General features: G+C 37.7%; 1 protein-coding gene across 2 annotated transcripts in view; it reads right to left on the reverse strand.

Moving 5' to 3' along the window:
• Positions 1-1551: 1551 nt before the first annotated feature.
• Positions 1552-19659, reverse strand: part of LOC111502964 (FERM and PDZ domain-containing protein 2) — a 90886-nt gene continuing 72778 nt past the window's right edge. For both annotated transcript variants that reach the window (XM_074169194.1, XM_074169195.1), the window contains 6 exons: positions 12512-12799; positions 5080-5409; positions 4657-4866; positions 4316-4551; positions 2555-3174; positions 1552-2465 (listed from right to left, as the gene is read on the reverse strand). In XM_074169194.1, the coding sequence (XP_074025295.1) occupies positions 1552-2465; positions 2555-3174; positions 4316-4551; positions 4657-4866; positions 5080-5409; positions 12512-12799 (2598 nt within the window). The remainder of the gene's footprint in view (positions 2466-2554; positions 3175-4315; positions 4552-4656; positions 4867-5079; positions 5410-12511; positions 12800-19659) is intronic.

The raw sequence follows: 19659 nt of genomic DNA on the forward strand, positions 1-19659 counted from the left end.
TTTTGTGCTGGTGGTGAATGGAAATTTACGCTCATATATCTGAGAGTTTTGAATGACAGATGTCGTAAAAGTTTGGTGTGAGTATCACAAAAACAGTCGAAATATTGCCTTCCCCGACATGCTCAGATAGATAGAATTTCAAATTCGTGTCACGTAGATCTTTGATACTGAATTACTACCATAGTGCAGTCAAATTCATCAAAAAATTATCGGATAGCTTTCAGTTATATGGGAGATAACTCTTAGTGGTTTCAAAACCGCCGGTCTGGCAGGTCTGCCAGCTGTCATTTATTAAGCGAAATGCCATCCACGAATATGAATCTTTTACCTGAAGAACGCGTAAAAATAGTTGAAACTTACTACAAACGTGGCCACTTTTCGGGCATTACGGCGTGATTATGGTCGACATAAACGACCTACTGTGCAAGAGGTTGGCAAGTTAGCAAGATATTAGAAGAGGCTGGAAGCGTTCCAGAAGTGGTCAGGCTTGCGCATCATCGGAATGTGCGCCCTGGCGAAAATATCGCTTCTGTTAGTGACAGTGTGGCTGTGAAGTCAAACTTGTCGATTCCACGGCGAGTTCAGCAACTGGGTTTATCTTTCGGCTCTTCAGGAAGTATTTTGCAATTGGATTTGCACCTCCATCCACGTAAAGTCCAACTCACGCAACAATTGAAGCCGGCCGACAATCCACAACGCTGTAGATATGCTGATGGGGTGCTAGAGCAACAGACTTTCAATGTGATGACGTAACTCACTCGGTGGTTAAGTCAACAAGCAAAATTGTCACACATGGGGCTCGGAGAACCGAAAAGTGATTGTGGAACAGCCGTTGCATCCGGAGAAAGTGACTGTTTGGTGCTTAAATGGTCTGGAGGTGTCATTGGGCCGTATTTTTTCGAACCGCTGGAAGAACCGTTACCATCAATTCAGAGCGCTATGGCCGCATGATAACCACCTTTTTTGGCCTACAATTGAAGATTATGAGCTGGACGACATATGGTTTCAACAAGACGGTGCCACAAGCCACGCAACACGACCAATTTCGGCTTCATCGCTTGAGAAGTTTCCACAGCGTGTCAATTGGCCACTACGATCATGTGACTTGACACCGTTAGACTTTTTTGTGGGGCTACGTCAAAGACCGTGTCTATGCTGATAATCCCCCAACGTTGGATTATTTGAAAACACACATTCGTTATCACTGAGATACCATCCGAAATGTGCAAAAAAATGGTCGACAACTACCTCTAAAGGATCCACTCCCGCGACCATCTAAATGACATTGTATTCCGTACATAATAACAAGGTCCAAGCATTATAATGAAATGGAAGTGACTCACATTATGTATACAATAAATGATATTGTCTCCCTCCCTCTCGCACATTTGGATACCTCTCGAAGAGACGAATCTGTGTACTTCAAATCAACTGTTAGTGAAAGAAAACTTCAACATATCAAAACTATCCATCATTCTTCACTCACACTCTTTCTCCTACTTTTCCACGGTACTATCTCACACCTCAACAATAATATATCACCCGCCTCGGTTATATGAAAACCTGCTCCTCATCCGAGGTCGACACATAATTGACATCGTCCGAATCGGCCGTCTTCTTGACAGGCGTCACGGGATATCTCACCGGCCCCCTCCACTTTCTGCTCAAGCCCAAGCTGCGTGGTACCGCGATGGGTAGGACCGTGTCCAAGGACTCCTTGAAACTTTTCAAGTGTTTCCTGTCAAGCGAGTGCACGTTTGACAGGTCTACGTTCTCCTTCGGGATAAGTTCTACAACTACGGCCTTGTCCCTTTCGTGCGAGTAGAGATGCGAGCAGGACTTCGACACAGCACGCCTGAGAGAGTCTGAGTGCTTGGAATGAGCCGGGGTCAGGGGTTTCTTGAACATAACCTCACTTTCTGGCTCGATTTCGTACCGGATGTGCTTGTGGTAAGGTACTTCGCTGTGGCTATACTTGTGCAAGTTGAAAATGTCGCGGCAGCTCTCCGTCAAGTGTTTCTCAACCGGACTCTCGCGCTCCTTTCGCCTTGAACCCTCCTCTTTGTAGTTACACCCCAAGAAATCCATATCACCACGTTTCGCAACCGTCCTAGCTAGCACGAACTCTACCCTGCTACCTCTACTCTTCAAGAAGTTCAACGCCTGCTTGTACTTCATCCCCAGGAGGGTGGTTCCATCGACGGCTACCACTTGGTCTCCTCGCTGTATGCTGCCCTTGAGATAGGCTTGGCCTCCTGGGATCACCGACTGCACGTACACGTTACCATCTGATCCTTCCGTGATCTGCAGTCCTAGGCTTCCTTGGAGGTCTCTCTCTACGGTGACGGCGGATAGGATTCGCTCCTCAGCGAATGAAAGGCTGTTGAGTTTCTCCAGGAGGGACTCGCTGAGGGTTTCTTGAAAGTCCGGCAGCAGTGGTTGTGATGTCTGTTTGATTGTGGAGTCTGTAACATGATGGGTCACAATTTTATTAGTATCAGGTCGTACTAACTGACAAAACAATCTTTCCAACTCTTCAATACTTTACACGTACCTAAAACATATGCCTCGTTGGGCGTGCACTCCCCCGTCGGCGACCTGGACATCGAAGTGGAGCTGCAATGCAGCGACACCGACTGCAACGACATCTGCTCCAGATACTCGCTACTCGCAGCATACATGGCCTCCATGGACCTCGAAACCCCCGACTTCATATTCACGAACGCCCTCATCCCCATCTTGACCCCCCTCCGCTTCTCCGCCGGCAACCCCGATAAATACTTGCTCTCTAAAACTAGCCCCCTCTTCGGCCTTTGGCTGGGATTCTCGTTCTCCTTGTTCTGGAAGTCTTCATTGATGGTTTCCTCGAGTCCGTTGAAGTCATTGACGCTCTTCGACCTCTTGACGACGTTGTCAGTAGTGGGTTTCGAGCTGAGCCTCGAGGAAGTTCGGAACTCGATTTTGAACTCGGTTTCGGCATTCACGGTGCCGTTGGAGGAGGCGTAGTTGGCGTTGGTTAGCGCTTCGAGTTTATACAGGGAGTTCGTTTCGTTTTTTATGTCCTTCAGGGGGATGCCGAATTGCTGGGAGAGAGTCTGGGGAGAGATGTACTCCGTTCGCAGTCGGAGGAAAAACTGGTGGTGGAGCGACGCTAGTCGAAACGTGAAGTAACTCCTAGAAGCAGAGCAAATAGTCAGTTTGAATTCTCCGTGTTTCCCAAAGGGTACTGATTTCGAATGATAGATGTTTTTTGAGTAGATCACCAAAGCCGATTCTGTAGCCGATAGAGTAACCAACCGAAAAAACTGGTCATGTGACAAATTTCTGCGCTCTCATTGGCTGGTGTAGCAGAATCGGCTTTGGTGATCTTCTTTTTTGGTGAAGCCCATCATTCCGAAGGGTTTGATGAAATAGCAGTGGTGATGTATAACACACACTGAAGAACTTTCAACCTACATTTTCAAAAACTCGGCCAATATTGGAGATTTACGACAACCTGAAAAAATATTTTCCACAGGAAAATCATTATTTCTCTGGTAGATATATACATTCATCAATATCAACAACAAAATGATGTATGACGCTAAGTACACTCAATGCCATTGATGAAACATTCAAGATAATAGACGACTTCTCGTCGTAGAAAGCCTTGACAACAAATACGACCCTGAGCCTACACAGAAGATGGAGGAAGACTAAACAGCCCCAACTGTTCTTCATGTAACATCAGATCAAAGCAAGAGCTTATCAGTTCTCCAATACTCGATCTTGTTAACAAATCTAGGAGACTGGGTGGTGAAGCTAGGAAACAATTTATTGCCTCGTCCAGATTCTGCCTCGCAGCAAATGCAAAATCAGAATTCACTGGAGAAGAGGAAAGAAATTCCCCTCATGATGAGGTTGATCAAGTCATTATTGTAGGAATTTTGCATACCAAATATGTAACACCCTCAATATCGACAAAGGAAGTGAACTCTCTTCAGTATGCCATTATGGCTGCCATACAGGATATTCCAGAAGACGCTTCAGAGTTACCTCTTTCCAGAGCTGCACTTTCAAGCCTGTGTGACTAAAAGTTACCTGAAAGAATCAGGAAAGCGTATCCTGGCTGGTGAGTCAGGAAAAAATATACAATGGTCTGTCAACCTTGGAGAGAATGATTGATTATTTTTCACTGGGAAAAACAGGTCGTGAACGTTGAAGCTCGAAAAATTCAATAATTTTTGGAGACTACATGTATCGAGGTCTTCTATTTCAACTAATATCAAAGAGATCAATCTGGAGTAAATCAAGATGGCGAAGGAGCATAACTTACTTCTTCTGATCCATTTTCAACTTATACTTCTTCAACTTGGCAGAAGAAGGAAAACTGCTATGTGGTAAGATACACAAATACTGTTTGCTGTAGCAGAGAGTTTGGATGTTCCTCCATTCGAAAGATTCGTACATCTCCGGTCCGAAATTGCTGGTTCTCTGTCCTCTTTCATACAAGTTGATGCCCTGAGCGCTGATGTACAACCAGATGTCTTTGTGGTTGTTGTCTTTCAGCATCTAAATAGTAAAATACTAGGTGATGAGGAATATATTAAAAAAAATGGATGAGTTCCACAAAGATCTATTCCAGGGCCTATTTGAATCAGCATCTATTGAACTCACCCAAGTTGCCGTGTAGAAATGACCTCCATAGTGAGGAAGGGTTTGGGCGAAAATAATGAAATCTTGTTCTGCTTTTTCAGGATCTAATCCACTTTTTGCTACGTGTCCTTTGATGAGTTCCTGTCTTAAACGATCCGAGTCTTCGATTATGCAGGACATTGTTTCTGGTACATAATGTTCCAATAGAAAATAGTCTCTCGTTCCGTGTTCCTAAAAAAGGAAAGCTTGAAGGCTAGAATGTTTTTATTGGTGTTAAAAAGACGAAATCGAGAAGGGGTGTCAAATGATAACCTAATCACCCCAAAGTATTAAACACAGGCTTGACTGCCAGGTGTTCAGGCACCCAGTCCCTAATACAATATGTGAGAGTCTTCAAGACCGCATTTGGAGGTCTAGAGACGATAATTCTTGTAAACAACTCACCCTCTGGTTGAAATCTCCAAACTCCGCCTGCAGAGCGAGACCGTTCAGCTCGATGATCTGCCTGAAAGAGCACGGAAGCTGATGTTCCAAAATGGACCTCCGTAGTTGCAGGTAAAGGAGGTGCCTCGCTTGACTGCCCCGAATGCCTCTCAAACTGGATAGGAAGAACCTCACCCTCATGAACAGCGTCAGAGATGTTCCATTGTTGTTGTCGGGGTGGAACACTTTGCAGATCCTAGTGTCCGATGGGAGAAAAACAAAATCCCCTGCGATTAGAGCCGAAAGGCCTAGCATGAAGTTTTCTTCGATGTGTTCCTTCTGGATTATCAACTGAAAAGAAATGACAAATATGTTGCTGTTCTTCTTATCATCCATTCGTGTTATTCAGACTACCTAATTAAAGCATTATCAGATTGGATCGAATCGAAAAGTCACCCCTTTTCCAGCAAACATTAAAAGTATCTTAAGTATGCCTGATTCAATCAGGTATGCTATACAGGCATGATTGTTTCAAAAATTGAATGTTTTGCGTCTCTTCAGCTTATTACTATATGATGTCGTTGCAATTTTTGCAATTGCAATTTTCGGTCAATTTTCCTCTACAAATTCAAATTGAACCAAAACGATGCTGAAACATCCTGGAACATCAACCTGACATTTGGCAATGATACTGTTCAAAGCACTGTTCAACGTTGGTTTTAGTCTAATCAACAAGTTCAAAAACATGAAAAATAGAGATAAATGTCCTAAAAATTTGAGCGATAGCTCATTCGATTCGGAATCACCTCTAGAAAAACGTTTTTGAAGGATTTTGGTGCAGGTAGAAAATTGCAATTGTTATTAACAAAATGAGATTTGAAAAAATGGTATTTAGTTTTTTGTTAATAACTCAAAAAATAAATTTAAAAAAAAGCTCGTTAAAGAGGAGGAAGTTTCCAATAAAAAAGTCCTGACTCCCGAAACTTTGTCTCCTTTATTTATAATTTTAATTTGATGTTGAAAATAGGGTTGAATGAATCGAGTCCCGTTGAAAAAAAAGTTTTATCACCATTTTTCAAAAAGTTATTCAATTGTTAACTAACCAATTTTTTCCCAATCTACGTTGGCACAAATAATGGGATGAAAGGTATAAATAATTGGCATATGAATTTTAAACTTCGTGGAGCCCTTTTGATATATATACTTCATACGATCCTGCGATAAAAGTTCATAAAAATTTATTAATTTATTAATTATGATTTTTTATAACCATTGCAAAATGAAATATCTAAAAATTGTTGATAATTTTTTTTCAATTGATATTTAGCTATGTCTGTTTTCATATTTGACAATGGCGGTTATTAAAATAGGATATGAATTTTTTACGTAATTTGTTTATTAAATTGTTTTAAACAAATAGAGCAATTCAATATTTTTGAAAATTTTTTTTTCTGCTATTTTTTTGTCTAGAGATAATTACGATAGAAAAAACATTTTTTTCTTAATTTTAATTTTTGAATGTTCAAAATTGATTCTTCTATATTTCGATTGTGGAAATAATTAGTTGAGAAATAATTTTGCTTTTTAAAACCATGATTTACACTTTTGAATAGTTTGTAAATTTTTTTTTATCATCATTCAATTGTTTATTAGTTTAACAATTTGTTATAAACAAATATTAACCAACGTTATTTTTTTCTAAAGCAGAAAAAAATTATAAAAACAGCTATATATGAAAAAGTGACATAAAACAATTTTTTTTATTTATCATAATACTTTATAATATCATACGATACGGTAATTTTTATGGGTATTTTTATAATTTTTTTCTGCTTTAGAAAAAAAAAATAAGGTTGGGCAATATTTGTTTATATGTAACAAATTGTTAAACTAATAAACAATTAAATAATGATAAAAAAATTTTTTTTGACAAACTATTTAAAAGTGTAAATTATGATTTTTAAAAGCAAAATTATTTCTTAACTAATTATTCAAATATTCGAAATATAAAAAAATCGATTTTAAACAATTAAAAATTAAAATTCAATTTTTTTTTAATCATAGTTATCTCTAGACAACAAAATGGCAAAAAAAATTTTTTTCAAAAATATTGAATTTATCTATTTGTTTAAAACAATTTAATAAACAAATTATGTAAAAAATTCATATCTCATGTTAATAACTGCCATTGTTCAATGTGAAAACTGACATAGCTAAATATCAATTGAAAAAAAATTATCAACAATTTTTAGATATTCCATTTTGCAATAGTTATAAAAAATCATAATCAACAAATTAATAAATGAATAATAAATGAAGTATATATATATCAAAAGGTCTCCACGAAGTTTAAAATTTATAGGCCAATTATTTATACCTTTTATCCCATTATTCATGCCAACGGAGATTGGGAAAAATTTGTTAGTTAACAATTGAATAACTTTTTGAAAAATGGTGGTAAAACTTTTTTTTCTACGGGACTCGATTCATTCAAGTGTTAAGAAGATACTAGAATTTTTTCAAATTTTTAAAATGTCATTTTATGTTATTTTGTTAATAACAGTTGCAATTTTTTACCTGTACCAAAATCCTTCAAAACATTTTTCTAGAGGTGATTTCGAATCGAATGAACCAAACCTCAACCATGAACTACAGGGTTACCAACTTGGATATATCTGTTTTTTGATTAACCAGCTGTCCCTCCTACGCACGGCAACCCTCAGACGTCTAAACTCGTGCGAGCCGAGGATTAACGAGGTCCTACCTTTTAACGTTTGAATCCTAGCATATATTTATATATTTCTAGGTTAACAACAGCAAAACATTTCTACAATTCATGCCGGAATTAGAGAGCTCGCAAATGAACATACCAATCGTAATATTGATGCCCGAACAAGGTCCGTATCGAATAACTAAATCAAACCACCCGGAACATAACCAGTGTATTGTGTGTCACGTTTCTATAGACGTGACATCAACATTGTTCGTACCGGCAATTTTATCATTGACACGCATACAATGAGGGATGAATATTATAATGGCCTCATTATGACAAAAGTTAGTTTTATCCAGACAAAGGAGGGCCCTCTCAGTGATTCTCTTTTTACCTGGTGGGCGTGCTTCCATTATCTCTCCAAGGAATGGAATGGAGGGTTTCGAACGTTCCGGCGAGATAATTTATAAGAGACGAGTGCGAGAGAGTCGCATTCGGAGGTGTCGAATTCAAGCAATTGCTAGAAGAATTTCGAATTGAATCGAAAGGCAGAGAATTTGACGTAGGCTATAGAACAACTAATACGTTGAGTAAATTCATTGAAAACAATAACGATATAACTTTAGTGTTAGATAGAACCGGAGTAAACAAGTTGACTTGTAGTTCTTGTCCAAAATTTTATATTGGACAAACCGGAAAAACGTTTTCCAAAAGAATAAGAGACCATCGAAGTAGTGTTTTGAATGGGAAGGCCAAATCAACATTTGCGAAACATCTTGTGACAAAATTATGACGTATTGCGTTTGGAAGAGAAATATTAAAAACTCAACCTGTTGAAATGTTTAGAAATCAATAGATGGAAAAATAGGATTGTTGCCCAATGGTCAAACAGATTTGAATTGTTCCCGTTTATTAGATTCAGTTTGCAAGGAGGAAATTGGACAGATCTTAAAAGTAGGTAAAATGATTGCTAGACATAAACTCCCACTTCACAAATATTATTTATCATGCAAAATCTGATCATCATGAAACATTCATTGAAAGATATACTCAGACCTTTAATGGACCTACTTTGAATTTTCGCAGAGTGACACTACTCCAGACTCAACAATACATCAGTGGTATGAAACGTAACGGTGCTGGATTTGACAGCATTTCTCTCATTATGTTGAAGTATATTTAAAATCATCTCATCAACCTCATAACACACACATTCAATTCCTCTATATAAACAAATCATTCTCCTTCTGCATGGAAACATGCAATTGTACTCCTTTTGCCAAAATGTGAAAATCCAACTGAATAACCTCATTTGAGGCCAATTAGCAAACTGCCTATCCTATCTAAGGTGTTCGAGCAGATTGTGAAAGATCAAAATGGTTCTTTTGTATACAATAATAATTTAATAACAGATGTTTAATCTGGATTTCGTACATTCTTTAGCACCACCACCGCTCTTGTCAACATCACCCGAGAACAAATGATAATAATGAAGTAACTGCCATGGTACTCTTGGACTACAGTAAAGTATTCGATACATTAGACCACAATATTCTGTGTAGGAAAATGTCATTTCTCGGATTTAGTGAAGGGACTGTAGATCTATTGAAAAGTTACCTCAGAAATCGGACTCAGTCATTATGTCTGGATGGAAAGTGTTCTAATGCTTTACCTATTGACTATGAAGTACCTCAGGGTTCTATTTTTGGCCCCATTCTGTTCTCTCTATATATATATCTGACTTCCATAAAATAATTGATCTTTGCACAGTTTATCATTATGCAGATGACACTCAGTTATATTATCGATTTCCTCCGAGTAACTGGCACGTGGCAATGAAAAAAATTAACAGCGATCTAAAAAAGTTACTGAATCCATCTATAGCCCATAACCTGGAATTGAATTCTAAAAAATCTCAGCTGATACTTTTTGAAACACAAAAGGTGGGAAATTGAAGTAAGAATTGAAATCAAACTTGGACAAGACTTACTACAAATAATTACAGGAAGGAAGAACTTGGGTTTGTGGCTAGATGCTGATCTGAGATTTCACAAACATATAAATTCACTTTGACGTAGCTCGTACAGTATCTTACGTCAACTCTATCAAAGTAGAGATATTATGACTTCCAAATTGGAGTTGAAACTTTGCGAAACCCTCATATCTAGTCTAGAGTGGCATATTGCGATATAATCTAGGGGCCTGCTTTGATACAAAGTGATCGCTTACAAAAAATACAAAGCAAATGGATTTGTCTTTCTCATGGTGTGAGAAAATTCGACCATATATCCCCCAAATTCGAGGAGTCAGGTTGGTTACCGATTGCAAAAACCTAATCAGTTCCACCTACTCGTCAATATACGGAAGCGCAGAAGGGCCACATATTTTTATTATTTGTTTCTTGGAAATTACGACTTTCAATCTCGAAATTTTGTCTTTTATCTCGAAATTTCGACTTTAATCTCGAAATTTCGACTTTAATCTCGAAATTTCGACTTTAAACTCGAAATTTCGACTTTAATCTCGAAATTTCGATTTTAATCTCGAAATTTCGACTTTAATCTCGAAATTTCGACTTTAAACTCGTAATTCCGAAATTACGACTTCAAACTCGAAATGTCGACTTTTTTTTCTGTATTGCGATGGTGAACCACCCAATAAATTTCACTAGTTCGGACTTCCATTGTCTACTATATAAAATGATTTGAAATCCCTGAAACAAGTAAAAAAGAATAATTAAAAAAGAATAGTTGAAAATAACAATTATATTAAGCAACAATAAACCTGAAATGAAATGATAGTGAAATAACCTACAAGTAAAAATATAATAATTGAATAAATAAAAATTAAAGGAATGAAAAAAGGAAATAATAAAAAATAAAAATTGTAGAGATTCCAAGTCACGTTAGTTCACGACGTTTCGATTGTTGGTATCTACAATCGTCTTCGGGTGATGACTGGACTGATTCCTCCGAGAGATGACCATTTTATAGGTCGTTGAAATGACCAACTCCCGCCAAAACGGTCATCTCTCACGGAATCAGTGAAGCGGAAAATGGAAAGTAGAGAAAGTGAAAGTATTTCAACGACCTATAAAATAGTCATCTCTCGGAGGAATCAGTCCAGTCATCACCCAAAGACGATTGTAGATACCAACAATCGAAACGTCGTGAACTAACGTGACTTGGAATCTCTACACTTTTTTATTTTTTATTATTTCCTTTTTTCATTCCTTTAATTTTTATTTATTCAATTATTATATTTTCACTTGTAGGTTATTTCACTATCATTTCATTTCAGGTTTATTGTTGCTTAATATAATTGTTATTTTCAACTATTCTTTTTTAATTATTCTTTTTTACTTGTTTCAGGGATTTCAAATCATTTTATATAGTAGACAATGGAAGTCCGAACTAGTGAAATTTATTGGGTGGTTCACCATCGCAATACAGAAAAAAAAGTCGACATTTCGAGTTTGAAGTCGTAATTTCGGAATTACGAGTTTAAAGTCGAAATTTCGAGATTAAAGTCGAAATTTCGAGATTAAAGTCGAAATTTCGAGTTTAAAGTCGAAATTTCGAGATTAAAGTCGAAATTTCGAGTTTAAAGTCGAAATTTCGAGATTAAAGTCGAAATTTCGAGTTTAAAGTCGAAATTTCGAGATAAAAGTCGAAATTTCGAGATTGAAAGTCGTAATTTCCAAGAAACAAATAATAAAAATATGTGGCCCTTCTGCGCTTCCGTATCAATACACATAAATTCCTCTTTTACAAAAAGCCTAATAATATTTATGAGGGATATAAAACTTTCGATTCTCAGAATAATTCGAAGACACGAAACCGTCACACTTTTTTACCGGTCGCGAAAGAATAGCACCTAAAGGCTGACTTTCGACCAAAAGAAGTCAGATGTCGAACTTGCTGAAGTGCCCATCAGTAAGTTGAGGACCGCTCGGAGAGCGTGGGTGGAAGGAGTGGGGTAGTAGGTTCTCCTCGCTAACAAATGGGGGGGGGGAAGCTCCTACTTCAGGGCACTCAACCTGGAAGGGGGCATGGGGGGGCGTCACACTTTTATTATTCCAAAACACTCGACAGCCTTGCTTTTCTCGTAGTTTTATTTACAACTCTATCAAACAATATAACGCTCTGCCCAGTGAATTTAGACACGACTCCATATACAATATCGGAAGTCTTCTGGATAGATAATATATTCATGTTATGCCTTGCTCATATGGTTTTCCCTTTGTCTAACTCTTGTGTATGTTTTGCTATATAGTTTACCTCATTTAAGCTAAATAGATATTTAATATTTACTTTGGGATTTATAACCTTTGTTTTTTTTCTTAGTTTCACAAAGATTCTTGAGCTACCCATTTACCAATGTATACTAGGTAATTATTTTTATATTTCTATCTTTGTATCTAAGTACTTGTTCTATATACACAACGTATATCAATGAATAAAGCTCATTTATTATTATTATAAAAATTGATAAACAAATGAATATTTTTTGAGGAAAATTAAAATTCACCTCGTTTCTTCAACAGACTTCGTATACCAATTTGAAATGAGGTTAGAAGCTATCTCAGATTCTTGATTGGTTTTCTGTTTGCTCCGCGTTTACTGTTTTCAGCAACGGAACAACTCATGGAATATCACAGAAAATCGTCTCAAATTCAGTATAAAAATAAAATATATACTGGCTTGTGTCTTCATGAAACCTTCAAAGACAGTAACTTACCTCAAACAGCTGCCCCGCTGTCGTAGAATTCGGATTGCATAATACGTCCAGCTTCTGCCCGTTCAGCAGGAGCACAGTCACCGTTTTCCTGCTGCTACCCTTCTGGTCGGTCATTATCAGCTGTTTGTTCGGCAGGGAAGCCCTGACCACGAACTCCGGCCCGATAACCTCTCTAGTGGTTTGCGTTCGGTTAGACCTACCCGGCGGGAGTTCGCTGCCTACTCTGTACAGACGCGAAGCAGCTCTCTGCACGGGGTTCTTTCGAACGCGCAGTCTGCGGTTGTTGACCTGGAAGGAAAGAAAGCGGCATGGCGTAAGAATTGGGAGCATCCAGGGATTTTTGGGCGACCGAGCAAAAATATGAAATAGAAAGGTTCAAAATCCTTGTTCCAAGCATCTGTTCTCCGTTTCAATATTCTTCTCTACTCTGCTTTCTCCTTCTTAGTATCATTGCTAACTTCACTATCTTTGTCAATTTTATTTTATCAGCTGGAGAGAAATTCCTTTCTATTCAGCATATCGATAGATATTTGAAGGTGATTGTTGTTTTGTTCTTTATTTTGTGAACGACTTTGTCAATGAGAATTATCTTCTTCAGACAATAAAGTATATTTTGATTTGATTTGATATTAGAGTAAGAAAATAAAAATCTAAAAGTATAGGAGCCATCAGCCAGAGAAGTGAGAGGAAATGAAGGGGATTGACCACAAAAAATGATAAGTCAGTTGAAACAGAATTTCCAAGCTGAATTTGATCGATGACATAGGTTTTGTTGGCTTAGGTCGCCACTGTGATTTGTGGCTCATTCACATACACCTGCGACTCGAGAAAACCCCACAAGAAAAAGTCTAACGGTGTCAAATCGTACGATTTCGATGGTCAGTTCACAACACCTTCACGTGGGATGACTCTGCCCTCAAATCACTCCTGCAGAATATCTACTTGATATGGGATGGGCTGTGCGGCCCATCGTGTCGTTAGTGTCCAAATGATCCAATTCAGGCCCAAAGAAGTTTGTATTCATCGACGTATAGTGCTTGCCGTCGACAGTGATGGCCTGGCTAACATCTGGCCAGTAGTGAGACTGCTATAGTGTTCCCAGATCTGAAGCAGGTTCTGATGTTATACTTGCACCCAATCCTTCTTATCCCTTTCGATGATCCTCTGATGTAGGAAAGTACAAGTATTGGTTGTGGCGGCTTCTCTTCCTTGTGGAGCTCTTGCTGTCTTCTAGCTAAAGCCTATTCTACCATCTCTCTGGAGTAACCATTCCGTTGAAGGTCATTTTTGATGATGCCTATTTCTTTTTCGAGACCTTCCTTTGTATTACAGAGCTCGAAAGCACGGTCTAGTAGAGCCTTGATTAATTCCTCTCGTAGTCGATTGATGGTGGTCGATATACAGATGTTTCCCATTTAGTGTCGGTCCTCTTCACCAATACGTCTAAGAAAGGCAATTCGTTGTGGACTTCCTTCTTCATTGTGATGGAAGGACTTACGTTGTTGATGTGCTTCAGGAAAGTGTCTAGTTCCGCATTCCCATGGTTCCATAGTAAGAACGTATCTCAACCAGACTCGGGGTTTCTTGTGGGCTTATTTGATGGCCAGAGTTTCAAACCACTCCATATATATAGGCTATAACCGGTGAAAGTGGCGATCCCATTGGCAGGTCCTCATCTTTGGATAACTTCTTCTGTGTGATTTGAAGTGCTTTTTCGACAGGAACGTTGGTGTAGAGGCTTTCCACGTCGAAACTGATCAGTTGATCTTGCTCTCTGACTTCGATTTCCCCTAGTAGTTCAAGAAAATGCCTTGAATTTTTCACAAAAGATGATGTTTTCCCTTGCAGTGGTTTAATTATTGGTAGTAAAAATCTGGACAAGTTCTGAGTGGCTGAATCTCTGGAGCTAATGATCGATCTAAGCGGAACATCCTTCTTGTGGATACAAGTAAGTGTGGTGCGGTGTTAGCGATGATCTCTCGTTTTCCGAAAAATAGACTTGGTGTTTTTTCAAAGTCTGGTACAAACTTTCTTTCAATTGATGTAGAAGGGGGCCTCTCACGATCTTCCTGTATTTTCCTTTCTAAAGCACCTCTTCGATCTTCTGTTCGTAGAGATCAGTATCCCTTACAACAGTAGCGTTTCCCTTATCTGCAGGTAAGATCTTGATGGTGTTGTTTACTTTCTAATACCGTGATCATTTTCAAACAACTACCGCCATATCTAAGTAAGGCAGGGTAATTCTGGGACCACCCTCATACATATTACTTTTTGAACAGCCCTCATACAGTGTGTAACAACGAAAACTCAACAGAGCCGTTTTTGAATATAAAAAGTGAGATTTTTAAAAAAAGCTCGGACACGTCGATTTCTAATTGAAGGGGGACACCTTTCAGACTAATCAGATTTTTTGTAGTACGCACCCCTCGGAGGGGTGCGTCCGACGACCCTTATTTAGATAGGGAAAGTAGGTCGAGTGGCACCTTGTTTTAAAGGTCTTTCGAATACCTCTACAACTCTCTTAAAAGAACATTTTTGTAACGAATAGTTTTCGAGATAATTTGAAGTTAAAATTGCCATGTTAATAATACATTAGACAGACCACTCAGTAACTTGTATGCCTAAATAAAAAAAAATCGAGCAATTCTTCTTATCAGTTTTTTGTTAAATAAAATACCTTTTTTAAAATCAATACCCACCCCTCTTCTTCCAGTTTTCATTAGTACATCGTTCGATTGTTTTGTTTAAACGGGTTGTGTCAAAAAATCTGATTAGTCTGAAAGGTGTCCCCCTTTAATTAGAAATCGACGTGTCCGATCTTTTTTTGAAAATCGTACTTTTTATATTCAAAAACGGCTCTGTTAAGTTTTCGTTGTTACACACTGTATATTTTGATAACAATCTCAATAAATCAACTGCTCTACGGAAACCTGCCAGAAACATTCCTGTTTTGTTTACAACATAATAACACGAGATTCCAAATCCAGAACAAAAACATCCTCAGTACTCTGCAGGAGTAGAGATGATTCTTGAAGCAAGTTGCAACTTTATTTGCGGAATACTCGAGTTTAATATCGACTACGTTGGTTTTCTTGCCGCAAGCGATTCGAGAAAATATTGACAATGCCGCTGTATTCAGAGCAGAATAAGAAGAGAAGCCTCGATGAAAATATTTCTAACGTTTGCAATTGAAGAGTGGGATGTTTTATGTTGACATAAGCAGGTTCGGATATTATTACTGTTGGAGATGGAGGAGATGGAAGCTTAATTTTTTTTAAGATCAACGAAAGCATCGTACATGAAGCCTTTAAATTATTTGTGAGATGAGATATTTCAAATTTTGTAATGCAAAAATAGAAAGAAAGAAGAGTTTTACAATAAACTGACAGTGGGAGACGGAAAACACTGAAAAAAGAAGAACAAAAACACAGATACTTCGGCTAGTTACTTGTGAACTAGGTGTTTGACAAAATTCAGCTAGAATGTGCGACGCATTATTGAACCCATGAACTAATTCATACAAAAATGTGATGCTTTGATCAATTCCTCTCACAGAATGACCATCAACCTTGAAATACAGAAAAATTTCAAATAAATTCGCTGGGCATTTTCCAGAGGACTGATGTGCACATTATACAGTGCATTTCTTTAATGCCCCACCTTTATTTTTTAACGGATCTACTCAATAAACTGAAATTTGGGATAATGAAATCATTGCATGAATACTTTATTTTGAAGTCAAACTGACGGTTTCATCTGTCAATTTCACTTCAAAATAAAGTATCCATGCTTTAATTTCATTATCCCAAATTTCACTTTTTTGAGTTAACCGGTTCAAAAAATTAAAGGGGGTGGGACATTAAAGAAATGCAATTTATGCTTGACAATTGTCAGCTTATTGTTGAATCACGACTGGATGTACATACTTTGCAGTTTGATATATTTATGTGAAATTTATTATTCGATCACGAAGTTTCAACAATGTTCACTTGAGATTAGAGCAGTGGTCGCCAACCTCTTCAATGTGTTGAGCTACTTTGTTAATTTTGGAATAAACAGCGAGCTACCTACACGGAAGCCAAGTAACGCAACGTAAATGAAATAATCCACAGTTAATTTATCATTATATGTATTTATTTTACTATTTAACTGGTAATACATAATACATAGGTACTAATAATAAACTATTAACAAAATAACTAATATTACAAGTACGTACTTGTTCATAGCTACATTCCTACCTATCAAACGAAGGTGTTTGAAAAATAAACACAAACTTTTATCCAGCCACAACGGCATGTCACGTATGATTTAAAAATAGTTAATAATAACAACAAAAAAGTAACGCACTATCATGAACATAAACATTGGAAAATAAAAAAGCACGTTCAATGAGAAGGCTGACACTCAGACTCATCGATAATTTTTTTAATATTTGTAGTATAATTTGATGCAGCCATTCGAATACAATTATCCTAATGTTCATCTGTAAGTCGATTGCGATATTTGTTCTCAATAAACTTCATGTTGGAAAAAGAAGATTCACACAAATAGGTTGAACTGAATAATGCTTTCATTTTCAAGGCAACACGGCATAGAACTGAATATTTGTCTTTACTTACAATAGGCCAGATACATTCAGTACTTGAGACTAACGATTTTAAGGCTAAATCATTTTGAAACTCAATAACTTCCATTTCTGTTGCAGCGATGTCTTCGCCAAAGTTCTGCATAACACAAGTTGCAAACTGTTGGATATCAATTTCCATAAAGGGTGAAACAACAAACTGCGCTACTAAAGCCTATTCATTAAAATCCTTAAAACGATTTCTGAAGTTATTCTTCAGGGTAGAAAGTATCTCTACATGATATTTGTTGTCATAGGGTTCTAATGGATTTTGAGATATTTTTTCTGAAAGAATAGGAAAATACTTGGCATCGCTGTTAATTAGGTTTTGTTCCCAAAACTCCAGCTTTTTGATAAATGCTTTTATATCAGAAATCATTTCCGTTAGTTCTTTGTTTGAAAAATTGAACTATGCCAGATAGGACAGCATTAAAACGTTTCAGCACCCGTCCTCTACTTAACCATCGTACTTCAGAGTGAAGGAGTAGGTCCCCGTATTGACAGTCAACTTCATCGGCCAAGGTTCTGAATAATCTTCTTTGTAACGCTTGAGCTCTAATCTTGTTCACAATTTTTACCACCAGTTTCATAACGTTGTTTAGTTTCAGGAAATTTCCACATAATGCTTGCTGATGGATAATGCAGTGGTAACAGAGAAATTGCGGAAAAGTTTCATCTTTATGACATAACGCCACCAGACCCTTATCACAACCCAACATAGCTGGAGCGCCATCGGTTGTCAAGCTTACCATTTTCGATATTGGAATTTTCTCGAAAGAAATAATATTTTTTAAATGAGAAAACAACTCATGTCCAGTAGTGTGTCCTTTCAGTGGAATGAACTTCAAAAGACCTTCTTTAATCGTAAAATCACTAAAAACCATCCTGACGAACACGGCCATCTGGGCAGTGTCAACGACATCTGTTGATTCATCCAGTTGAAGTGAAAAATAAACACAGTTATCTAAGTCAGTTCTTAACTGTAAAAAAATATCATTGCTCATTACTTCTACACGTCTCATCACTGTATTTGCAGAAAGTTGCATAGATTTTATAGCTGAAACTATCTCGTCTTTATTTCTAAAGTTGGCATATAACGAATCAGCAGCTTCTAAAAACGCCTGTTTTATCATTTCCCCGTCTTCATAAGGTTCCTTTTTTTGTGCAATTATCTGGGACACACGGTACGATGCTTCAGTTGCAGCCTTATTTTTGTCGACTGTTCTTAAAAATATTGATTGTTGTCCAATTAACTGTTTTTTTAACTGTTTCAGTTTCTCCTTTCTGGCGGCAGAATGTAGCGGAAATGATTTTTCAAAATTAGAATGTACAGTTTTATGATGTCTCTCAATATTTCCTTTTTTAGCAACGGAGACCGATGTATTACATAACAAACACACATTTTTATCTTTAACTTCTGTAAAAAAGTATTGTTCTTCCCATTCCGAATGAAATTGGTATGTCTTTACCTTCTTACAACTGCTTGCCATAATATTATTTTTGTTGTTCTCTACTAACCCAACTGCTGGACGTTGGTTACGCGTTCAGTTTTAAACTAAGCGCAATGTCGCCGCGCCGTGCGTATTTATCCCGTTCAAAGCAATCCAGATCGTTCTCGAACACTAACGCGCTGGTCCGGTTGGTCGGTTCTAGCCGATTCTAGCTTGATGGCGTCAGCGGCAGATCGCTCACCGCAAGGTTGCCGCTGTTTATGTTTAATATTATGACAATTAGATTTTTTGTGGAAGCTTCTCTGATTTTTGCAGTTTGTATTTTTTAAATTGAAATCGTTGTGAGAGCTACCAGAATTGCCTCCGCGAGCTACCGGTAGCTCGCGATCGACAGGTTGGCGACCACTGGATTAGAGAAACTGCCAATCTTGTAGTATTGTGACAGATACATAAAGTTCCAGGTCGTCTGCAAATAGTAACATTCCAAGCTATTCTTCAAGTCATCAATGAATACTGTGAATAGCACAGGTCCAAGATTCGAACCCTGCGGTCCTACAGATGACAAAAAATAATAAGTAGAGAAGAAAAAAACTGTTATAAAAACATAATTGACCCTGCGTGGAAGGTATGAAGAACATGTTGGCGTATAATGAATCTATTGGGGGACAGTTTCCCATCACCAGAACACCAGCGTTTCGCCTACAAAGTTAGCATCTTCGGGAGACGATTAAAACCACATTATATCGTGATGGTTCTGTCTTGGTCTTAGTTTAAACTACTTTATGGGTCAACCTTCAATCAAAAAAGAAACAATTCATTCATCTACACTGTAGGTTAATGGACTGACACCTATCAGAAAACAACTACTCCCTTGGCTAATACAACGAATTTCATTGTGTTGCTTCCGACAGGTGTCAGAGCAGGATTCTTCACAGAAGAAATTCCCGAATTTGCTGTTGGCTATTCTACTATCGGAATAGACTCTCAATTATTGGAATGAGCACACTTGCAAACCGGTTTCAGGCTATTTGGTCTCACGTCAGTGCAAGGTAGTGGCTATCATCGACTTA

This window comes from Leptinotarsa decemlineata, unplaced genomic scaffold (assembly GCF_025532065.1).
Source record: "Leptinotarsa decemlineata unplaced genomic scaffold, Ldec_3_MD MMD2_P_RNA_scaffold_5, whole genome shotgun sequence".
In the NCBI taxonomy this organism is placed as follows: Eukaryota; Metazoa; Arthropoda; class Insecta; order Coleoptera; family Chrysomelidae; genus Leptinotarsa; species Leptinotarsa decemlineata.